Consider the following 25,896-nt stretch of genomic DNA (forward strand, 5'->3'; position numbering starts at 1 on the left):
TCCTTTATGGATTTTTGGCTGGACTTTTGTTATATAGTGCTCCAAATGCTCCTGCTTCAGACTGAGTAGCATATTTTAGAAATAAAGACTTTTAGCTCAAATTTATTAGGAACATAATAGGAACATCCTTAAAACTAGGCTGCAGGTACTTTTTATATTTTTCTAAGCTGCCCCTAAGGATTCAGAATTGCTGATCTGGGCAAAATATTTGGGATTTAGCTTACATTTTGAAATGCACAGAATTTTTTTTATTAAAAATTTATTGTTTTGAATGTTTATTCATTCAAAACAAATTTTGAATGAATAAACATTGCAAAATAAATTGATTGTAACTTAAGCAAGTTAATACTTTGATTTTCTCTACAGTGCTCTCTGTAACCTGTGAGGGGGGAAATTAATTAAATATATTTTTCCTTAATTATACAGTATTTCAAAATCTGGTGCATATACAATTAGCATATCTTCAAATCTAGTAATATGCAAAATGATTTATAATTTATCTACTTTTTATCTTAGCTTTGCGGTTTTTTAAAATTAAAATTCAGTTAAAAATGTAACTAAAAATTTAAAAAATCCTCTCAAATCAGTTTTGAAATATAGTTAGCAAACAAAATGCTTGCCAGAATAAGAATATTTTAAGCAATGACAGAAAGATATAAAAGGAGCCAAATAGTTCTATTAGAGTAGGGATTGCTACAATTAAAAAACATTCATCAAAAAGAGTTCTCCAATGCACTGCTGCGGAGAGTCCAACGTGGGTGATACTTCAGCCTGATTGGTTAGGGACTGAGTTAAATTAGAATATTAATTAGCTCCACCCTGTAGACCCTCCCTTGTAGCTCAGTTTTAAAAACTCAGTCGTAGTGATAGCGACTAGAGTTTTTTTCTCTCTACCTTGCTTAGGTTAATGAATGTTTTTAATAAAGTTTGACTAATGTATTATCTTTTTCCTTGTCTTTCTTTCCTTTATACAGGAATCTGAAGAGGACAGAAGACAGAGGACCTCAGGTTGATACCCCCCGTGGGCAAAACCTGCAACCACATACCTTCTAAGGCTTTTTCCCCCCCATGGGCATAGCCCAGAGGTATAGCTCCCCTAGGCTGGGTCCCTGACCTCCGTGGCCAGACCCCTTCTCTGTGCCTAGTGACTGGATATGGAGCAGTAAATAGACTGACGGTCCCCAGCCTCCGTGGCCAAACCTGAGGCAGTCTAGAGGGGCGAAGTTACAGCAGCCCCAGAGGCTACCCCCCCTCCCACTCCTTCTACTCCCCAAGGTAAAAAGAACCTTTGAGTTCGTTCCCGGGAGGATCGGCAGCTCCAAAGCACCGCCGGAAGCAGACAAGCCGAAAATGCTGTCTCTTCCCTACAGATCGCCGAAAAGCCGCCAATTCGGCGGCGGCATGCAACCCGACGCCCAGCTGATAGGCGGAGGCGTCGGAAACCAGAAGACAAACGGAGCGAGAGCCGAAAGCCCCGCAAGAGAGCTGAGACTGCAGTCCGCTCTCAGGGAAGCTTGGGAAGGAGCGCGGTGGTTGCGCCCGCCATTTGTGGGTGTGAAAATTGAGCGGCCGCCATGTTTGAGCGCCAAAAATAGGCGGCCGCCATGTTTGGGCGCCAAAATCCGGCGCCTGCCATTTGAACCGGATCCGGAAACCGGACAAGCCCAGGGCAGCAGGGCAGCGCCATTTTGGATGAGATTGCATTGCATCGCATCCCATAAGCGGCAGAAGGTTTTCTACCAGCTTCAGAGCAATCAGATAACAGTTTTTCAACAACGTTTCTGCATTATACAATAACCTGTGAGTACCAGGATGGCTGAGCAAGCATCCATTGCCCCTGCAGAAGCCCCGGCCGGGAGGGATGAGGCACCAAAATCAAGTGCCAAGTCACACCCCTCTTGCTCTAAGGCAAAGTCCTCCTCTACCCTTAAAGAGGCAGAGAAGAAAATTAAAGCATTAGAGGCGCAGCTAGAGGCCGCCCAAAGGCAGGCATCGCTGATTCCTTCGCCTCCAGCCCAAAGCACAGCTTCCTTTCAAGGCCCAGCACAATGGCCACCCATGGGCTCCCCAGGACCAAGGGGATCAATGATGTCAGGGCACAGCACAGAGCTATCCCCTGAGAGACAAGCATATCTACCTGCTGAGGCAACACAAAGGCCTGAGCTTCCACTGCCTCAGCCTAGTGCCTGGTTCCAGCTCCCACAACAGAGCTATGCAGCCCAGATTCTATCAGCTACATTCACCCCTTCAGCAGCAGGATTGCGAACCAATGACACTTGGCAATCCATGCCTCAGGCATTACAGGAGATGATCACGAATGTTTATACGCAGGGAGTGTCCATTGGTGCGCAGCAAAAACCAACCACACAGACCAGACCGGTCAGAAGGGACATTTGGTCAGTACCTATGGATTCCTCATTTCCACAGGAATCAGAGATGGATGAGGGTGAGATGGATACAGACAACGAGTGCGAGCTGTCTGAGGATGAGGGTCCTCTGCCCGAGAGGCCCATATCAGCTATGTTGTTTAAACCTGCCCTCTTCGATGTCATGCTCAGAAAGGCCAAGCAGGTCACTACGGTGACATCCACTTCTAAGCCTGCTGAAGCAGCAGTTGGACTGCAACCGGCAGAACGCCTATTCACGGAACCACAGCCGGAATCTTATCACATTCCCTCTTCAAAGATTTTTATGGACAGTGTCAAGCGCCCTTGGCAGAATCCAGCGGCGGCCCAGGGACCGTCCATGATGGATCGTAAGTTTTACACCTTCGATCCAGAAATTGAGAATTTACTGGTCTTTCCAACAATCGATGAACCAGTAGCGAGCCTTGTCTCGAATGCAGTGGTTCCATCGGAATTGGCTGAAAGCCTGAAACCAGAAGACAGGAGGGCCGAAACCTTGATTCGAAAGATCCATCAAATGGCATCATGGGCTTTGAGAGCAACATCAGTGGCCTTGTACTTCAACAGAGCTTGCATACTCTGGCTCCAGGACATGCAAACCAGAGTGAGGCCAGAGGATGGGCGCCTTAGGCAGGACCTAAGTAAGCTGATCCTGACATCAGAGTTTTCAGCGGATGCCACACTGAATGCGTCAAAATTTGCCTCCAGAGCAATGGCAGCTACCTTGGCTTCTCGCCGGCTACTCTGGTTACGATCATGGCAAGTGGATGCTAAGTCCAAGTGGCGCCTGGCCTCAGCACCCTTCCACGGGTCCGAACTCTTTGGCCAATCTCTGGATAAAGTCCTTATCGAGGACAAGGAGAAGCGAAAGGTCCTCCCAAAGTCAGCCAGACGCACTGAACGGCGCCAGGCCCCATATTTTCGCAGACAGCCCTTTCGACAGGAGCCTGCTGTGACGGGCACGCAGGCTACAAGACCATACTCCACGGGATATGCCCAGAATACCTTTCGATCCGATAGAGGCGGATACGGAGGCAGAGGGCGACAATACCAGAACATCAGGAAGACCTACCGGAATTCCAACCAGAGGGGATTCCGAGGACATAAATGACGGGAGGGAACATATTCCCATCGGGGGTCGGCTCCAGGCCTTTACCGAAACCTGGCACAACACCACCACGGATACTTGGGCCCGCAAAACAATCTCCCAGGGCCTCAAGTTGGACTTCCTTTACCCCCCGCACCAGCGCTTCATCCAGTGCCCCTGGACCAAATGCGCCCACAAGAGGAAACTCCTAGACCAGGAGATCCTCCACCTATTAGAGATAGGGGCAATAGAACCAGTACCAGTCACCCAACAGGGACTGGGATACTACTCCGTGGTATTTCTGGTACCGAAAGCTTCGGGGGGATGCAGGCTCATTTTGAACCTGAAACAACTCAATCTGTATGTCAGATACGTCAGGTTCAAGTTGCATTCCCTCCGCACCATCCTCTCCTGCATAAGAAGAGATGACTGGATGACTTCAGTGGATTTGAAGGAGGCATATCTGCACGTGCCAGTGCACGCAGACCACCGCAGATACCTCAGATTTTGTATCAACAACAACCACTTTCAGTACCGGGCAATGCCGTTCGGCTTGTCCTCAGCACCAAGGACTTTCACAAAACTCTTGGACATTCTAACAGCTTCCCTCAGATCCCGCTCGATACGCCTCATGGCGTATCTGGACGACATCGTCATATTGTAAAGGGATCCTCAGAGGGCGAGACAGGACTTACTTCTAACCATGCAGACCTTACAGGAACATGGTTTCACAGTGAATCTTCCCAAAAGCCATCTGACACCTACCAAGCGCATTCTTCACTTGGGAACCACCATAGACTCTCAGATTGGTGAAGTATTCCTGTCAGACGAACGTCGACAACGAATACGGGACCTAGTCCAATCCCTCTGTCATCGGCGGCAGGTATCACTGGCATTCCTATCCCAACTTCTAGGAAATTTCGTGTCCTGCATCGATATCGTACCCTGGGCCCGACTGCATACCAGGCCCCTTCAGTGGTTTCTCCTGCCTTACCAACGGCGACGGCTCAGCCACTCCCACCGCCTAGTCACATTACCAAGGATGGTCAGGTGTTCCCTCACGTGGTGGCTCTCATCCGCCATCATCCGGGGTTCCCCCTTCCTGAAGCAGGAGGAGGTGGTCATTACCACAGACGCAAGCCTCACGGGTTGGGGAGCCCACTCCGAGACCCAGGTCGCACAGGGACTGTGGATCCCAGCGGACCTGACAGACGTCAACATAAACCTGCTGGAGTTGAGAGCAGTGTTTCTGGCCCTATTGGCCTTCCGGACAGAGTGTCAGGACAACCATATCATGATACTCACGGACAATGTGGCCACCCGTTCCCATATAAATCACCAGGGGGGAACGAGGTCAGGAAGGCTTATGCAACAGGCAGACATCCTGATGGCATGGGCAGAGACCAACCTTCTATCGATCAGGGCAGAACACATCTCGGGAGTCAGCAACACGCAAGCAGACTGGCTCAGCAGGACTACTCTCGACCCATCTGAGTGGAGTCTGGGACAGGACACATTCCAAGCGGTGACAGACAGATTCGGCACACCACTGGTGGACCTGTTCGCCACCCCGGACAACACCCACCTGAGTCGTTTCTTCTCCCATTTTCCTGCACCAGGGGCCGAGAGGGTCAACGCCCTCAGGAGCCCATGGCCGGACGGCCTGCTATACGCATTCCCACCGATATGTCTGATACACAAGACAATCGCCAAATTAATCAAAGAGGGGGCCGAGGTCCTGTTCATAGCACCATACTGGCCTCGCCGCCCGTGGTTCGTGGACCTAATGGACCTATCAATATCACCACCCTGGCGGATTCCGCTCAATCTGGTCTCCCTCAGCCAGGGGTCAGTGTACCATCCAGACCCCCACTGGTGGCAGCTTGCCACATGGCACTTGAGGGGGACAGAATGAGGGCGGCATCACTATCACAGGAGGTAATTTCTACCATCCAAGCGGCCTGCAGACTGTCCACCACCAGGATCTACCAGGCCATCTGGGCAGCTTTCCATCAATTCTGCGCAAACCAAGAGGTGGAGCCACAATCTGCATCGATACAACACATTTTGTCATTCTTACAATCTGGACTGGACAAGGGGCTTGCCCCTAACACCTTACGAAGACAAGTAGCAGCCATCTCCACACTGATTAAGCTAGACAACTGGAGATCCATCTCTCATCACCCATGGGTGAGAGACTTCCTAAGGGGAGCATCAAATCTCCGCCCGCAAGCGGTGCACAGATTCCCCTCATGGGATCTTCCACTAGTGCTAAAAGCGTTAACCGCTCCACCGTTTGAGCCACTACGCACCATTTCTTTTCGACTGCTGTCACTTAAAACAGCCTTTTTAGTGGCTGTCACATCAGCTAGAAGGGTGTCCGAGCTGGCGGCCCTGTCGGTGAGATCGGACTTATGCATCTTTCACCAAAATCGGGTGGTCCTACGGCTTGACCCGACATTCTTACCGAAGGTAAATACCCTGTTTCATAGGTCTAATGACATCATCATTCCGGATTTCTGCGCACAGGGGAGTCATCCGCTCGAACTGCGCTGGCATAAACTGGACGTACGCAGGGCCGTCAAGATCTACATCCGGCGGACGGCTCCGTTCCGAAAGACGGAAGCCTTGTTTGTATCCTTTGGACTTCCTACACAGGGGACCAGAGTATCTCCGACAACGCTTAGTCGCTGGATAACATCATGCATCGCTACAGCATACACTTCCCAAGGAAGGACTGCACCAGGCAACATTACGGCACACTCCACGAGGAGCGCCGCAACTTCAGCGGCGTGGGTCACCCAGGCGCCTCTGGAAGACATCTGCCGAGCAGCAACGTGGGCCACTCCGGACACGTTTATTAGACATTACAAGCTGGACTCATTTGTATCTGCAGAAGCGGCCTTTGGCCGTAGGCTATTACAGAGGATGTGTGGGTCACATGCGCCCCTGGTCCAGCCGTCTCCCACCCTGTTGTCTTAGTCTTGGGCATATCCCACGTTGGACTCTCCGCAGCAGTGCATTGGAGAAGGACCGTTGAATTTACCTGAACTGTCTTCTCGATGCACTGCGAGGAGAGTCCAAACCCAACCCGACCTTGGGGCCCAGGGGCTCAGTTACAGTTCTAGTTAAGTTAATAAAGTTCTGTTGATTTCACTACTCCTTCGTTTTTATTGACTGACCTACAAGGGAGGGTCTACAGGGTGGAGCTAATTAATATTCTAATTTAACTCAGTTCCTAACCAATCAGGCTGAAGTATCACCCACGTTGGACTCTCCTCGCAGTGCATCGAGAAGACCGTTCAGGTAAGTTCAACGGTCCTTCTCACATTTCACCATAAAACATACTCATAGTTAGGACATGTAAGATAATCTGTGAAGAAAGAGGGAGAGAGGGAGGAAGGAAGGAAAAGGAAGGAAGGAAAGAAGGAAGGAAGGATAGACTGATTTATGAAAAGACATGCTTAGGAGTTTAAAAAGCTGGATAATTGTTTATAATTCAAAACACCCTGTACACAGACAGACTGCTTCAGAATAAATATATTGTTTCTGACATTGTCTGATTTGAAACCATGAGTTTCTGTTAAAATATTAATTTAACATTTTCCTTGCTTTGTTTTGACTACAAGTAGCTGCACATTCTCAAGTTTGAGACAGCTGTTGTGTATTAGCATAAAATACTTGGAAACCAGAATTTTAAAAGAAACAAAACAAAAATACAATTTTGACGATTGTTATTTTGCAATTTTTGTTTTACAGCTTTCATTTTCTATAAAAGGGCCAACAATTTATAACGAAGCCAGCTCCTTAAACATGTTAAATATGTACTTGATATTGCAAGTATACAAATTTGACGTGTGTTATTTTTGATAATATTTGTGGCTATATAATTTGAAATAAAACTAAATAGCTTTTTTCTCTTGCTAAATGTCAACATATATTTGAATGAAAAAAATATGCAAAATAATGATTGTATAACAGCATTAAATGCTGTTAAGATCAGAAAGTGCTGCTCTCCATTGCTGAAACCATTTGAAATTTATGTATACTCTAAATGGAAAAGTGGAATACCCTGGTTTTGGAATATATGTAAACAATATAAAATACAACTTTCCTAGGCTGGAGACAAGGTGGGATGGTTTTTCAGAACATAGTACAATGATTACTTTTAATATGAGAAATGATATAATACAGTGGCTAGGTTACTTGATTATGACCAAGAAGATCCAAATTCAAGTTCACTCTCACCCATACAAGATCCCTGGGAAATTATCAGGAATCCCGCATTTGTAGCTCAACTTTAAGATTACTTTTAGTGAGAAAAAAAATGGAAACGAATACTATGCTTCCTTAAGCACCTACAGAAATGTTGGCAAATAAATCTAATCAGAGGTGTCAAATTTACATCATCATGGTGGTGGCACGTGATGTATCAGGACATTTCCCCCCTTGGCTAAACCGGGATAGGATAGGCCAGCATGTGATACATCTGGCCCATGGGCTAGTAGTTTGACAGTCCTGATCTAATTAATAAAGGTATAAATATTGAATGATATTTATAGAATGAGGTCTGTCATTTTACTTGTATTTAAAACATCTTGTCATGGACATACTTCAAGCAAAAATAAGTGTACTTTTTCTTAAAGCCTACTCAGTTCTCCGAAATATTTCACATAATGATTTGTTGAGCTCTGGCCTGACTTGGCCTGGTAAGCCATGCCAAGCCATACCAAGCCAATGGTTTCTTCACTTGTTCATTAGACTTCCAACAGCCTGGACTCTTCTGGATATTACATGTTTTTCCAAGCAAGGAATCTGCAGCATTATTCTAGAGCAAGGTTGCTTACAATGATACCTTTGGTGAGGAATCTGTTGAAGCTCAATGTGAATAGTAAAAAATACCTGACTTTATATCTGGAACCCTGGAAAGTCTAGTGAATGTAGGCAGAATAACTGCAGACAGATCGCGTTCTGCTGAACTTTCTCCAAATCTACATTAACTTACTCCCAGTGATTGGGTTATCCTCATGTAGGAGTGAACTATTATAAAGGCTTTTTTTCTCTCCAGTGAGGAGTCATGCTCACCCTTCACCTGTAAGATGTTGATTGGGAGGAGTGACAATGAATTTAAAATTCCCATGCTGAGTGCGAAAAACCAGCGCACTGCGCGCCTTAGAGGGAACACTGCCTCTTGGAACAGTGATTTTAAAAATGTATAAATAAATAATCATTTTTAATGACCAAAATGATATCTGAAAAGGTGAAGGTAATCTTATGGGGGAAATGTAATTTATATAGATAATAAATTATGCATCTGAATCTGAGTGAAATTTCCCTTCATTGTGAAAGTTTTCAAACTCTTCAGTTTGAACGTAGGGAAAGTTCCAACACTTTTAAATGCTATTTGACAATGAAGATTCTTTTGACTCTCAAAGCTGTTATAATAAATCTAATACAGTATCTAAGAACAAGAATTGAATTGGTTGATAACTATACTGGAAATTTGGTGGCATAGAATTCCTGTTCAATGTCATCAAACATCAGGAACTAAACATCAGCTGCAGTGGCAAGTGGTTAGAATGCAGTATTGCAAGATACTTCTGCTGACTGCCGGCTGACTGCAATTTGGCAGATTGAATTTCACCAGGCTCAAGGTTGACCCAGCCTTCCATCCTTTGGAGGTGGGTAAAATGAGGACCCAGATTGTTGGGGGCAATATGCTGACTGCAAACCACTTAAAGAGGGCTGCAAAAGCACTGTGAAGCGGTATATAAATCTAAATGCTATTGCTATTAAGATATACAGTAGGACAATCATACTAAACTTTATAATGCTAACAACTACAAATTGGTTGGCACACAGTTATAAACAGATTGGAACATATTTTCTGGAAATGCTTAGTCAGGGTCTTTTGGGTTGTAACTCTGAAGAATTTGAAATTTTATATTGAACTCAACTTAAGGTCTTAAGCATAAAACTTACCAGGAAAGACTTACTGAAAGAGTAGTAGATCCTTGGAACAAACTTCCAGCAGACGTGGTTGGTAAATCCACAGTAACTGAATTTAAACATGCCTGGGATAAACATATATCTATCCTAAGATAAAATATACAAAATAGTATAAGGGCAGACTAGATGGACCATGAGGTCTTTTTCTGCCGTCAATCTTCTATGTTTCTATGTAACTATTAAAATTAATATAAACAAAATTCAGCAGAAAATGCTGCAGACCTTTTCCAGTTAAGAATATTAATAATGCAGTGATTAGGATACTGTGAATGATTTTTAATGTTGTTTGTGCTTTTCAGGTAAAGAAATGGACATTTGTTGACTATTCATTCTAATGCCTCACTGCAATATGAAGGAATAATTTTTATATTTCCTTTTTGACTGAAAATGCCTGCAAATATAGGAAAGAAACTATGTTATTTCAAAATATCTATCAAGAAGTGGAACAAGAAGTAGCAGAAGAAATATAATATTTTTTTGGTTATGGTGCAGTTCTGGAGTGGAGTTAAAGCTATAGCACATAGGTAACCTACATCTTCTAAATTATGGAAATTTTTTGGAAGACGTTGACCTGGATTTCGAGCTTAATTATGGTATTATCAGAATATCCCGGTGACACCAGGCTTTCATATAATTCTCAAGGTAGGGATCAAACATTTTAAGCTAATGTCTCTTGACCCATATTTAATCCTGAATTGCTTTTTTTTTAGTATACCCCAATTTACTTTTGAATGTTTATATATACAAATCATTTAAAAAAATTAATATATTAATTGTGAGAGAAAATTTAAATGAATTGAGATTTTAGTTATTTTTATCTCAGGGCATCTAAATAACATTTAAAACTTAGGGGGGAAAATCAGTATTTTTAGTTTGTTGTGTAATAATAAATTACTTATTTCCTAAGTAATTGAAGTAATATTATAGTCTAAAACATGCCTTAAAACATTTGATTTTTCTTTGATTTTTCTTTGCTTATTGAAGTGTGATTAGTTTACAGCTCTAAGGATCCTACAGCAGTATGATCATTAAAGATCCTTTCTGCATTATAAGTAAGCTTGTTTGTATGTTTACTCCCTAGTTAACCTGAATAGATGTATAGATCATATGAAAACCTGCAAATATCTAATTCTACTGCAGTTTATTTTAAAATCCTTTGTGACATGGAGAATTACACAAGGATTATATACAATTGTGTACTTTATTTTAATGACTAAAATATAGCATTAACTGGGACATTATTTATATTTCTAATTGTTTGAAATCAGTGGAATTTTTTGATATTTGATTGGCCTTTATTATTAACCAAATTATTTTTATGCAAATTATTTTTATAGACAACAAAATATGCAAATCTTAGCAAATATGCAATAGATAAACAGATTTTTTAAAAAAATATTACTAGGTAATATTTTCGTAAAGAAATGTTGATTCTTAAACTAAAGTTGCTTGGATATCATAACATGTAAATAATGTATTATTCCTTTTGGTATCCTTTTATATTTTTTTCTTTTTTATGCCTGTTTCTTGGATTGGTTTACCATGTGATTGAAAGAGGAATTCCTGTCTTATCTTGAACACTATCAACTAACAATCCCAATCAGGGTTGACCATAATGGAGCCTTCCTCAGTTTTACTGTGAAAAATACTAAACCCAGCGGAAGAAAGAAGAGGAGTACTGAATTTTATAACCAAGAACTGGCAGTTTCTAAATTATTTTTTAAACTTTCTGCCTATGGCAAGCACTTTCATTTAAACTTAAGTCTCAACACAGATTTGGTCTCCAAACACTTCACAGTAGAATATTGGGGTAAAGATGGACCTCAATGGAAGCATGATTTTTTAGACAACTGTCACTATACAGGATATTTACGTGGCCAGCATGGAACATCGAAAGTAGCAATAAGCAACTGCAATGGTCTGGTAAGTGCAAATTATGTAATTGTCAATATACTGAATTGTTTAATTTTGCAGAAAGACCAACTCTGTGTCCATACTCATACTGTATTTTAACATCATTGTGGTACCGAAAAAAAGTTAAGAATATTTGTATCAGTTTAAGGTTTTAGTGAAGCATTTGCAAGTAAAATTATTATTTTATCTAATGTTACTCTCCCCCCATATTTTATCTTTCTCTCACTGATACTTGTATAAAACTTTCTGATTATTATTTGTGTGGTGGGCAATAATCATGTGAACTCTATTGAATCAGGTGGGCAAAATGACGAAACCTATTTTGCTTTGTTTTTTGTAACTTAGGTTTTTGTGATAACTTTAAATTATTTGTTTAATCTTATGCAATAAATTAACTTTTAAACGCTTGGTTGAACAACATTGAATAGGGATTAAATTAATGATGTATGATGTCCTGTTGGTTGTTTAACATATTTATCAATAACTATATCGATAATACTTGTGATAAAGAGAGGTTTTGTAGGTTCAGAATGTAAATATTCTTTGAATGCATACTCATTGTTGGCTGAGTACGTGATAGCAAATTTTAGCAGGGTATATGAGGATGTTCATCGAAATTAAAATTAATATCTCAAAGACCAAGAACTAGGTGCGATAGGTTTTGGAGTGAACACTTTCAAATTATATAAAAATGCAAAAAACTAGAGTAAGTAAGAATATACAGTAATACCTCATGATACGAACTTAATTGGTGCAAGGAAGAGGTTCGTAAGACGAAAAGTTCGTAAGACGAAACATTGTTTCCCATAGGAAACAATGTAAAGTCAATTAATCCGTGCAACCAAACCCCCCCCCCCGCAAAAAACGGCTTTCCGGCTGTTTTAAAAGGTGACAGCCGGCCTAGGGGGCTTGCCAGCACCCCCCGAACCCGGGTTCGGGGTTTGGGGGGGTGCTGGCAAGCCCCCCAGGCCAGCTGCGACCTTTTAAAACACCCGCGCCGCTTCGTAGCTGTCTCCTGAAGCCGAACGCTAAAGCCGAACTTCCGCGTTCGGCTTCGGGAGACAGCTACGAAGCGGCGCGGGTGTTTTAAAAGGTCGCAGCCGGCCTGGGGGGCTTGCCAGCACCCCCCGAACCCCGAACCCGGGTTCGGGGGGGTGCTGGCAAGCCCCCCAGGCCGGCTGCGACCTTTTAAAAGAGCCGCGCTGCTTCGCAGCTGTCTCCTGAAGCCGAACGGCAAAGCCGAACTTCCGCGTTCGGCTTCAGGAGACAGCTGCGAAGCGGCGTGGGTGTTTTAAAAGGTCGCAGCCGGCCTGGGGGGCTTGCCAGGAACCTCCCGAACGGAACCCGGGGTTCAGCCAAATTTTGCCTCTTCTTACGAACTTTGTTCGAGATACGAACCGGCGTTCGGGAGGCTTCTGGGAAGCCCCGCCGCCCGGCTGTTACCTTTTAAAACAGCCGCGCGGCTTCCCAGCTGTCTCCGAACGCAGGTTCGTAACTCGAAAAAAGTTCGTAAGAAGAGGCAAAATTTTGCTGAACCCCGGGTTCGTATCACGAGTTGTTCGTAAGACGAGGGGTTCGTATCTTGAGGTACCACTGTACTTAACACCCACATGCAATTGCCTTTTGAGAGAGGTTAAAATTGTAAATGCTGGTAGAAAAATAGTTGGCAATAAATGGTTGCAATGAATGAATATTTATCAAAAATAACAAAAATGGCTATGTATATTAAGAATAGTTATTAACGGGAGACAGAAAAGTAAGTTGAATGCACTGGGAATGGGGTATTGAACAAATGTCCATTGTAAACAAGAAGAGATAATCAGGAATGAATGACTATCAAATGAATGTGTATTGAATAAATTAGTGACCATACTTTCATAAGTAAATCAATGAACCAACATAATACTTTCAACTTATTTGTTTAATTGGGTTCTCTTTATCTAATTTTAGAATATATTGAGTACATATCATGTCTTAAATCATATTTATATAGAAACATTGAAAATTCAATATATAGTTTTATGTGGCGATTGTATGTATGTTTGTATGTATGTATGAATGCACATTTCAAACTGGCTATGCTATTATTCCTTTCCTTTAATTTGTGTAGAGACTCTCTTAGGACTCCCTAGCAATTTGAAATGCTATACAAATAAAACATCTGCTGTAACTAAATAGTTTGCTTGTAGTAAGAATTTAGATACAATTTTCATACATTTCTGGTGTGTTATATTATTATTATTATTATTATTATTATTATTATTATTATTATTATTATTATTATTATTATTTATTAGATTTGTATGCCGCCCCTCTCCGCAGACTCGGGGCGGCTATAGTCATGATTACATTACTTTCATTGTTTTCAGTAGGTCTTTCCTATATGGATCAACTTTGACTTCCTGCTGATGTGGCCAGATGTTCCATGAAAAACATCTGAAATGCCTATATCACATTGGCAACATCTGTATAATTTTACAGATGTTTTTATTGGACAAAATCTTTTTATGGAGAAAGTAGTATAAATTCCTCTTATGAACTGCACAATGCAATTTCCTAATACTAGCAAATCTGTTGGCACAACTCTTTGGCTACGAAGATGAAAACTGGGAAGGAAAATAACTTTTTTCAGTATTAGTGGTAATAAATCACAGCCAAAGGGATAATCCTAGGATAAGCTGTATTTTTTGTAAGTGATAATTTGCTGTCACAATTCTGTGTTATTTCAGGAGTGAGTCTTATATGGAAATAGACTTGTACAGTTGTACTATAATTCAAACCTAAAAATAACTGTAAAGCACTTGGTTAGAAAATGGTAAAAGAGCACCATGTTTGGAGAATGACACACTGCTTATTACTGTAGTAAATCTAAGTACCATCCATAACATGAGACAATCATGGCTGGTTTGCATATAAGTCTCTTAAACTTTCATAATTTTTCTACAAATAAAATTACTCATTGTTATTTCAAAATATTAGAATTAGGTTTCTCTCTGGTTTTCATTGACCCTTATTATTTTGCAACACTGATCAGCATAGTTGCAGCTTTATTAAGTTTTTCCTGAATTATTTCTAAAAGCAACAATTACATTAGCCTGAAGAATCTTCCTAATGCTCAATGCATTCAAGAAGTTAAATAAAAGAGAAATAGATAATCTGATGTCTTTTAAATAGTGAAATGTTTTGGTCTAGTAATTAAAATTCCAGGCTGGAAACTAGGAAATTCTGGATTCCGGGCCTGCCTTTGTCTTGAAAACCAACTGGGACACTTTGGAGCAGTTATTCTCTCTCAGACCAAACCCCTCACAGGGTTGTTGTTGTGGGGAAAATAAAGGGGAAGAAGGAATATTGAATATATTTGCCATCTTGAATTGTTTGTAAAAATAATAAAGGTGGGAAATAAACAAACAAACAAACAAACAAATAAATAAACGCTTTCCTTGTTTTTAGAAAAGGTGAATGTAAAATGTATGTTCGTCTATTTTGATTTTAGGACATACTGTTATTCTCTAAATCAAGGGTCTCCAACTTAAGCAACTTTAAGACTTGTGGACTTCAACTCCCAGTTGGCTGAGGAACTCTGGGAGTTGAAGTCCACAAGTCTTAAAGTTCCAAGATTGGAGACCCTGCTCTAAATAGTCATTCTTGGATCCCATTAACATTACTGGAACATGCAGTTTAATTAATGATGTTTGTCAAGTTCTTCAGAGGTGTGGACTTCAATTCCCAGAATTCCCCTGGTAAGCTTACTGACTGGAGAATGCCGGCAGTTGAGGCCTACAGTTCATAAAATTTTTACAGTTGAGAAACACAGACTTAAGACATCACAGTCTTTTCAGTAAAATTTTAGTGCATGATATTTGTATTTTCTACATCCTCTTAACTGTTAAGAAAATGAGGCTAATTTCTCTTCAGACCTTATTATCATCCCTGATTTTGGCACAATATAAATTATCTCACTTGCCTGCTGACATTTCTGTGAGGTAAAACAGATTTATTACAATGATTTCACACTTAACCTATAAACTGTAGTTCATGATGAATTTTTATCCAGAGCAGGTCTCAGTGTGCTTAGTTGTACAGGGCAGCTGTTCTATACTAATGTTAACTGTCAGTACACAATTAATTATTCTAATAGAATAAATAAACGTCTGTCTAGATAGGATTTATTTTTCTATCTATCTGAGTAGATTGGATGAATTTATTTTAAAGCCCCATATCTTAGTGCATAAACATATTCAATTAAAGAGTGCTAATTTAGCTGTAACTTTTCCCTTCAACGAATGTTAATCATTCTCTGTATGAATTAGGAAAAGCTAAGGAGAGAGAAAAAAGAGGAATTTCTCTTTAAATAAACAGGATTTCTCAGGGGTATAAGAGAATCTTTATTTTAGGCCACGCCTTCTCCCTCTCTCATGAATTGGTGGAAGTTGTGGTGCTGAGAGAAAGAGGCAACTCCTTTTATCAGAGGCTGTGAATTATTATACAGTCAGTCTTCATTTAGCATTCACAAAAGGACTAGGAACTGGTTACTAAAGGTGCAACATGGATTGATTTTTATTTGTTTCATTTATCAATTTGTATGCCATAATTTGAGGCAGCTTGCAGAATAGGATTGGAACATCAAGTAAAAATACATTAACAAAAGAGACAAAATGAACAACAGAATACAAGATTATTATATTTTGAAGGATAAGATTGGTTAAAAATTCAGATGATTAATTATTCAGCATAAAATATATATTATTGCCAAAAGAAACAACTAGGATTGTTTATACTCATAGTTTTCAGTTCTTTCAGTATTTTCCTTTGTCAAATGCAGAAGTACTGTACTTTCCTTATGTTGTAAAGTTTTTATTCCTTTAAAAAAAAAATACAATTTTAATCTAGTGATGTTTTTTAATATAGTATTCATGTGTCTTTCAGGGAGGTTAATATTTTTGGTGCAGTAACTCTTAATGTTTTCTGCACTTGTTAGTCCTATGGCTTAATCGAAACAGAATACCATTGAAATATATTATTGAACAAAATATTTTCTACTTTTCATTTCTACATCAAAAGTCTGGACTCAAGTCATGGCCCTCATGATTTTCCTGTAACTTTTATGTTCTTTGTTTATCAGTGAACATTCTCCCTGTGTTATAACACTCAAACAGTAACAGTCAAAACTGAACATAAATTAATTACCACTTTATTGTAGAAATTGAAGATTACATCTCTGTTTTGATGATGTGCTGGTTTGTGCAGCAGTGGTGGTTGGAATTTAAACAGTTTCTGTAAGCAATGTAAATAACATGAATAATTTTGGTGGCTGTTGATTAGATGGTATTAGATCAAAACAATATATTTTTCTTTTAATACATTGCCTTGAATACATTTGTAATTCAAATATTTACAGTATCTCATAAATGTATTATAAATGCAATTCAATCTTAATATAGTGATGTTCACTGACTGGCATTATCTAATTTTGAAAGTTAAACATGGTCAAACCTGTGTATTTTGATGGGACAATGCTAAAATATAAGCTAATATGAGAATTTGGAAAACATATTGGAAGAAAATAATGGCAAAACACTTCCATTGCATGTATCCATTAAGGCACTTAGACGAATTTAATTTGGAGACTTAATCTTTTATGATATATTATAGTAAATGATCTATAGCCGTGATGGCGAACCCATGGCATGAGTGCCAGAGGTGGCATGCAGCGCCCTCTCTGATGGCATGTGAGCCATCACTCCAGCTCAGCTCTGCTGCACATATGTGTATATATCTCACTGGCCAGCTGATTTTTGGGTCTCTGCCATGCATGCAGGGCCCCCAGCATGCGGGAGATGTGTGTGCATGCATGGGGGGGGCAGGGGGTTGCCCATGTATGTGTGGCGGGTGGGGGGCATGGGGAATCACACATTAATGCAGAGACCACAGAGGTCAGGAAGGTCATGTGTATGGGGGAGTGCGGAGAAAGCGCATGCATGTATGGGGGTGAGGGTCACATAAGAGGTCATGTGTGCATGCATGGGGTAGGGGGATCAGGGGGTCATGTGCAATGGATGGGTGGGGAAAGTTCAGGGGTTGCATGCACGGAGCGGGGGTTGGGATGTGCAGTGGAGCATGGATCCCACGTGTGGTGTGTAGGGGAGGTTTCCCACGCATTGAATTATGTGTGTGCGCACATACATGCGCAGGCACATGTGCTTTCAGCACGCAATGATAAAAAGGCACCACTGATGTACAGTATATGCCATTATAACAGAGATGGCAAACCTTTTTAGGCTTGGGTGCCAAAAGAAAGTGTGTGTGCATGCCACTCCCATCCTCCCATGCTTGCACACAACACCCACACTGCCCCCCATGCATGCACAATTCCCCACCATGCTGCCCCCAGTACGCATGAGCACAGGCTTTACTGAAGCTTTCTGGTTAGGCCCCTTAGGCTGTTTTTCACTCTTCTCCTGAAAGCCTCCTGAAGCCTGTTGATGGCAAAAAACGGCCTGAGGGTTCAGGAGGTTTTCCTGAAGCCTGGAGAGAGCAAAAACAGCTGAAAAAAGAAGGCCAAACCCCAGCCCCCCAGTGTGTGCCTGCACGCTGGAGCTGACATAGTGCAATGCCTTGCATGCCTCAGATATTGTTCTGTGTGCCACCTATAGCACGTGTGCCATAGGTTCACCATCACTGCATTATAATATCTGAATGTTGATATTTTCTTTGGCTCTAATTATTAAGGATGACAATGATTTCAAGAAAGGTTTGGGGTAGGTTTTTTTTTTTTTTATGTTTTCACAGTTCATATTTAAATTGTTGCCATGCCTGTACAAGATTGAAAACTGTGTATTATATAAAATTGGATGTCTAAACTGGTGGAAATGCACAACTCTTCCTTATAGGGGAATATGTCTATGGAAGATATGTATGAATATTCAAATTGAATGTTAATTATGCATGCATAGTTTTGCACTTATATATATAAATTTTATATACTTGCTTTCATATTGAAATATTTTATTGAAATTAAAAAAATTAACTTAACTGGGAGACTTAATTATATATATTAAAATAAATGTTTTATATATTTTAGATAAGTTTTAGTTACATCTTTTCTTTTTTCCTTAAGCATGGTATAATTGCTACAGAAGATGAAGAATATTTTATTGAACCCCTAAGGAACACAAGTGAACAGTCTGATAATTTTCATTTTGAAGTTGGCCATCCACATGTAATTTATAAAAAATCTTCACTTTATCACCAGTTCTTCTATGATCATACCCATTGTGATATTTCAGGTAAATAGGTCAGAATTCCAGTAATAATTTCATTACCAAATGTGAAAAAATACCTAGCTATTTTAATTTTTCATTCAAAGAAAAATACAATTGTATATTTTGTTATAGTTTGTTATTGGTACTATTTTTTCAAGAATATCATGGACCCTAAGAGCAAAACTCCAAAATACTGCCATCTGTTTAGCTTCTATTAAAGCAGCTACTGTAAATTACAGTGGTACCTCGGTATTCGACCATAATCCGTTCCAAAAGTGTGGTCGAGAACCGATTTGGTCGAGTACCGAATTAATTTATCCCATAGGAAATAATGGAAATGGGTTTAATTGGTTTCCAGCCCCTATTTCCTTTATTTCCTATGGGATAAAGATATGAGGTCTAAGCACTCCAAGCTGTAGTTAGGGTGGGGGCAGTTTTTTGGGGGGGCTCCTTAGTGGTTCGTCTTTCCTTTAAGCAGTTACACCAACTTTCTCTTTCCCGAGAGTAGCGACTGCAGCAGAGGCTTTCCTTAGAGCAGCAGCAGCGCCGGGAACGTGAGATGAGAAAGGGAAGCCTCTGACGTTCCCGGCGTTGCTGCTGCTCTAAGGAAAGCCTCTGCTGCCGTCGCTACTCTCGGGAAAGAGAAAGTTGGTGTAACTGCTTAAAGGAAAGGAGCCCCCCCGAAACTGACGGTATTGCAGCCGCCCTCCCACTCCCTACAGCTTGGAGCGGAAGGGTGTAGGAAGGGTGGGGCGGCTGCAATACCGTCAGTTTCGGGGGGGCTCCTTTCCTTTAAGCAGTTACACCAACTTTCTCTTTCCCGAGAGTAGCGACGGCAGCAGAGGCTTTCCTTAGAGCAGCAGCAACGCCGGGAACGTCAGAGGCTTCCCTTTCTCATCTCACGTTCCTGGCGCTGCTGCTGCAAGCTTGAGCAGAGCTGCGGAGCGGGGCGTTCACACTCTTTCCTCCCGGTGGCCGGCCGAGGGGAGCCCGGAGGGGAAAGGAAGACCTTCGGAAAGGCGAGGAACGAAAGAAAAAAAAGAGGTGGGGGAGGGAAGGGAGGGAACCGGGGGGCGACGGGAGAAGAAATCACTAAAGACTCGGGGATTAAAAGGAGCCGCTTTTGTTCGATGGCGCGCTAATAGCGGCAGCCAATAAAACGCCTCACGCCCCCTCATTTGGGGGCGAAGTAGGAGGGGGGAGAAATGCCGAGGCTGCGAGTGGGGGGCGGAGGGAGACGAAAGGGCTGGATTCTAATCCTCGCCTTTCTTGAGGGTGGGGGAGGAGGAGGAGGAGAGCCAAGGAGTCACTTTATCAATGGGGGCAGCGCACGAGTCAAGGGCAAAGGCTTCCCTTTCTCATCTCACGTTCCCGGCGCTGCTGCTGCTCTGAGGAAAGCCTCTGCTGCCGTCGCTACTCTCGGGAAAGAGAAAGTTGGTGTAACTGCTTAAAGGGAAGACGAACCACTGAGGAAAGGAGCCCCCCGAAACTGTCGGTATTGCAGCCCCCCCCCACTCCCTACAGCTTGGAGCACGACTGGGAGGCTGTTTAGTGGGCGGCCAGAATGGGCGTGTCGGATTCCGACTCCCATTCCTTCTCACCCCGTCCCCTCATTTCGGATAATAAACAAAATTTTCTGTGGCTGTTCGGTATCCGAATTTTTGTTCAGATACCGAAGCAAATTTTTGCCGAAAATTTTGTTCGTTATCCGAAATGTACGAGAAAGGAAGCGTTCGAGTACCGAGGTACCACTGTATTATCAAATAGAAAGCTCTATGCAGTTATGAATAGGAAATTCCTTATCATTTCAAACTGTAAATCTATTTACAAGTTTCTCAATCAAAGCCTTTCTTATCAGAACCAGATTAAGATCTCCACAGGTATATGCTTTCCAATTCAAAATGAATATTATAATTTTCTCTATGGCTTTATTTATTTTATTAGTTTTTCAATTGATTTTGATTCTTTTATTGTGAAATTTAAATGTACATATTGCAAGTCTTGGCTTTGAGAGGATTTAATTTTTTTTAATCTTGTTTCTATACATTTATTCATTCTTTTATGTGCGTCTTAAGAAAAAAACGTGAAAAAATATGTTTATGTTCTTACATGTTGTTAAATATTGATAGAATCCTGGCTCATGAGGCCCAGCACACAGTCACTTATTACTTAATCCTCTTGGATGAATTACTGAAATAATGGGCCTACCGTTGAAGAGTATTCCAAAGCTACAACTGTTACAGAACATATGGGCTTTTTGTTAGTTTTGAAAGTCACACCACTGTTGTGTGAGCTGCACTGGTTATCAGTTTGCTTCAAATTCCAATTCATAATGTTGATCATTACCTTTAAAACCCTTTATGACAAGGAGCCAGGGTATCTCTGGAGCCATCTCATCTCAATGAGACAAGCTCATACCACTCATTTCAGTGAAAAAGACTTAATTTTGGATTCCATGTGCCAAAGAATTTCAGTTGGAGAGATTGAGGAGAAAAATCTTTTTTGCTGTGGCCCTTATCCTTTGAAATATTCTTTCACTAGAAGTGAAGTTCATTCTTACATTACTGGTCTCCAGAAGAGCCTTAAAACCTGATTCTGCTGGTGGGCCTGGGGCCCTGATAGGGGTGTGCTATGTCGGGAGTAGAGAGAAGATCCCTACTTCCATGATGCCCATTGTCTTGGTGTATTATTTTTTTATTTAATCCTCTTAATTTTAGATATTTTTAAAATACTTTTTCACCTTTTTATTATATTGTAAACTATCCAGAGTTGCTATGGCAATGAGATGGGCAACATATAAATTTAACTAATTATTAAAGAAATAAAAATAGAATCAATATGTTTAATTTTTAAAAAATGTACCAGATGTTTTTGAAAAGGTACAAAACTATTTTATAGCTTCTAAAGCAGGAGTGTCAAACAGGTGGCCTGTGGGCTGGATGCATCACATGCAGGCCACGCCCACTGCAGTTCTTTGGAGGGAGAAACGTAATGGCATCATGACGCAGCAAGTTTGACACCCATATTCATGAAATGAAAGCATTTTCATTAATAGAAATGTTTATAGTATTGATATCCTGATAGAGTAATTAACGTGCTGATAGTTGAACAAATGCTGTGATAAATATAGTAAACAATGTGTGTATATTTAAACTGTATATATGCAGATATATATGTGTGTGTGCACACCTTGTAAATACTGATTTTTTAATATTCTGTGTAAATACAGATAATTATTTTTTAAACTAATACTTATATTTTTATGTTTGGTATAAATCAAAGCAACATTATATTGTAAAAGATTCGATTGAATATAACCAATAGATTAATATGATCAAATTAGATTTGCAAGTTAAGGTAAGAATCTATGTTTTGACAAATACAGTGATCCCCCGATCATTGCGAGGGTTCCGTTCCAGGACCCCTCGCAATGATCAGTTTTGCGCGAAGTAGCGCTGCGGAAGTAAAAACACCATCTGCGCATGCGCAGATGGTGTTTTTACTTCCGCCGCCGCAGCGAGGAGCCGAAGATTGGGGTTTCCCCGCCGCCCACGCAAACTCCTCGCTGCTGCTGCACCCGCCGCTCGCCCGCCCTTCGCCCGTCCACCCGCCGTTCGCTCGCTGCTCGCCCGGCCACCCGGGTTCGTTTGGCTTCGGGACATGCCGGCGGCGACGTTTTAAAACAGCCGCGCGGCTTCCCAACTGAGTCCTGAAGTTCGCCTTTGACTTCGGGAGGGAAAGCCCCCCCAGGCCGGCTCCGATCCCCCAGGCCGGCTCCGATCATTTTAAAACAGGCGCGCCGCTTCTCCGCTGACTCCTGGCGAACTTCCCCGCTTTGGGAGTCAGCGGAGAAGCCGCGCGCCTGTTTTAAAAGATCGGAGCCGGCCTGGGGGGGCTTTCCAGCAACCCCCGAGCCCCCAACCCGGGCGAAGGGCGGGCGAGCCGGGCGAAGGGCAGGCGAGCCGGGCAAACGGCGGGTGGCCGCGCGAAGGGCGGGCGAACGGCGGGCGGGCGAAGGGCGGGCGAAGGGCGGGCGAGCGGCGAACGGCGGGTGGCCGGGTGAAGGGCGGGCGAACGGCGGGTGGCCGGGCGAACGGCGGGCGAGTGGGTGCTGGGGGGGGCTTCGCCCTCCCGCCAGCAAGAGGGGGAAGACCCAGGGAAGCCGCCCAGCAGCTGATCTGCCCGGCGCCATCTACGCATGCGTGGCCATAAAAAAAAGGGCGCGCATGCGCAGATGGTGTTTTGACTTCCGGGTTTAAAAATCGCGATTTAGCCCGTTCGCAATGATCGGGGTCGCGATACCCGGGGGATCACTGTATTTCAAAAACATTGGAAACATTCAAAATTTCAGCCCAACACAGGTATCCAAAATTTAGGTTTCCAAATATGAAAGTTGTATGTATGTATGTATGTATGTATGTATGTATGTATGTATGTATGTATGTATTTATTTATTTATTTATTTATTTATTTATTTGGATTTGTATGCTGCCCACTCCCAAAGGATTCATATTTAAATATCTATGGGAATATATAGGGGCATAAATAAAATCCATGTGAATGTCTATGTGAATATATATTCTAATAATATCTATGTGAATATATAGGTGTGTGCATATGTGCACCAGTATGCCTACCATCCATAGTGCATTACCGCAGGGATCCCTAGTCCTTGGCCCATAGTCCTTTGGGAACCAGGCTGTGGAAGTGGTGGGCAGTTTACAAATGTCAGCATGTCACCCCCAACTATCTGGGTCCTCATTTTACTGAACTTAGAAGGATGGAAGGCCGAGTCAAACTTGAGTCAGCCAGGATCAAACTCTTGGCTGTGAGCAGAGTTAACATTCTAAAATTGCACCATCACCATTTATATTTATTCTTTTATACCAATCAGAGTATTCAGTGTTTTAAAATTTTTAAATGTCTAATTTGTATAATTTGTGTTATGGTTTAATTTTTAATTTTTTCCTATGCTAAATAAAATATCATGCTAAATGCTAAAAATTTTGTTCAAGAAATTGGAACAAAATAATTTAAAAACACACACACATATATTTGTGCATAATATATAAATATATATTAAAAGAGCAGTTAGTCATGCCACAAATTATTTTTATTCCTAGAAGAACTCACAGGAAGCGGTAAACCTTGGTGTTTGAACAATACTGTTGCTTTTCCAACTCTTCTGCCAGTTAATCAGACTTTGAATAATCATCGCCGATTGAAGAGATCAATAAGCACTGAACGTTTTGTGGAGACGCTGGTAGTAGCAGACAAAATGATGGTGGGATACCATGGACGCAAAGATATTGAACATTATATTTTGAGCGTTATGAATATTGTAAGTTTTATCCCTCTACATATTTCTGTAATTTATTTTAACATTACAGGTTGTAATGTTATTAAAATTAAAATATAAGATTATACTAGTAAAGATGTTATTTTTCAGGTACTTTTTTATATGAAGGTATCCCAGTTGTCAGTGAAATATATTATTTACTTTTTTGGAAAATGTCTATAATATATGAACCAATTATGTGCTAGCAATGCACCAAATGCAGTTTTTTAGATGCAATAAACAATCAGTGCACTAGCACTGATGATGTTGTCTAGTTAGGGTAATGAAATCTCTGCAAGAAAACAAGCAAACTAAGAGAGCACCAAGGATCTCTCAGATACAATAAAAGTAGTCCTCGACTTACAACTGGCCACTTAGTGACTGTTTGAAGTTACCATTCTTTGGCTTAATGACCAGACTTTTGCTTTTATTTAGCAACCACTCAACAAAGCTCATACAATTGAGTCACACAGCTAACCCTGTTTATAACTATCACAACTTACAGATGTAATGAGTAGGCTTCATTACAGTCTTAAGTGAAGAGCTACCTGTATTTTTTAGGCAATTTTTATTTTATCGATTGATTTTGATTGATTTGAATTTATATCCTGTCTTTAATATTGTTTATAAAACTCAAGGTGGTGAACATATCTAATACTCCCCCCTTCTCCTATTTTTCCCATAACAACAACCCTATGAGATGGGACGTCCTGAAAAAAAGTGACCGGCCCAAAGTCACAAAGCTAGTTTTTTATGGCCCAAGGTGAGATTAGAAGTCATAATCTCCTGGTTCCTTAGGCCAGCACAATAACCACTAGAGCCAACTGTCTCTCAGTGATATTTTAGTTCTGTGCATAGGGCAATATCTGTTAATTAGAGGACCAAGTTACAAAGGATTGTCCTTATTGCTATCCCACCACCACCAAATAACCAGTTCAGTTAATAGGCTATAATAGTGATGGCAAATTTTTTCCCCCTCGAGTGCCGAAAATATGTGTGCGTGTGCTATCATGCACATGTGAGTGCCCACACCCATATTTTAATACCTGGGGAAGGTGAAAACGGTGTTCCCTGCTGAGGCCCTCTGAAGGCCAGAAACCACCCCTTTTCCGACTTCCAGTGGGCCTGGTAGGCCCATTTTTCGCAGTCCCCAGGCTCCAGAGGCTTCTCCCACCCTCCCAGAGGTCCTCTGGAGGCTGGAAATGTCCTCCCAGAACCTCCGCGTGAACTGAAAATCAGCTGGTTGGCATGCACATGCAACCGGAGCTGAGCTAGGAAACGACTCGTGTGCGGGCAGATATGGCTCCGCATGCCACTTTTGGCACGCATGCCATAAGTTTGCCATCACTGGGCTGTAATCACCACACTAGCATATAATTTTCCAATAGCAAAAGCTTCCACACAATTAATGTGACAATGTCAACTGGTGGGGCTTAGGGGAAGAGCCTTCTCTGTGGTGGCCCCGGCCCTCTGGAACGAACTCCCTCTGGATATAGATACCGCCCCCTCCCTCCTGGTCTTTCGTAAAGTTATAAAAAGCTACCTTTGCCGGCAGGCATGGGGGCCGTGACTGATGCGATTGTCTCCAGCCAATACGAGATATGATTGGATTGGGTGAATGTGTGTCTTTTAAAATGTTTAGTAAATTTTCATATTTTTATAGTTATTAGATTTCTTACATATTGTTACATTTAATGTTGCACGCAGCCCTGAGTCACCTCGAGAAGGACAGCATAGAAATCTAATAAAATAAATAAGTAAATAAATAAATAAATAAATAATACATTTGCTTCTTCTATTAATAATAGATGCTTCTTTTCTTTACATGGAACCACATCATCAGTCAGTTTGTATCATTTGGACAGGGTACTTCACTCTAGG

General features: G+C 41.6%; 1 protein-coding gene across 3 annotated transcripts in view; it reads left to right on the top strand.

Annotated features, from left to right (window-relative positions):
* ADAMTS6 (ADAM metallopeptidase with thrombospondin type 1 motif 6) overlaps positions 1–25,896 on the top strand; it is a 146,197-nt gene that overhangs the window by 28,653 nt on the left and 91,648 nt on the right. For 2 of the 3 annotated variants that reach the window (XM_070743273.1, XM_070743274.1), the window contains exons 2-5: positions 9,801–10,143; positions 11,057–11,424; positions 18,533–18,701; positions 23,801–24,018. In XM_070743273.1, coding sequence (XP_070599374.1) covers positions 10,047–10,143; positions 11,057–11,424; positions 18,533–18,701; positions 23,801–24,018 — 852 coding nt within the window. In that variant the 5' untranslated portion in view covers positions 9,801–10,046. The remainder of the gene's footprint in view (positions 1–9,800; positions 10,144–11,056; positions 11,425–18,532; positions 18,702–23,800; positions 24,019–25,896) is intronic. The other variant, XM_070743275.1, reaches the window with a different exon arrangement.

Source organism: Erythrolamprus reginae, chromosome 2, assembly GCF_031021105.1.
Source record: "Erythrolamprus reginae isolate rEryReg1 chromosome 2, rEryReg1.hap1, whole genome shotgun sequence".
Lineage (NCBI taxonomy): Eukaryota > Metazoa > Chordata > Lepidosauria > Squamata > Dipsadidae > Erythrolamprus > Erythrolamprus reginae.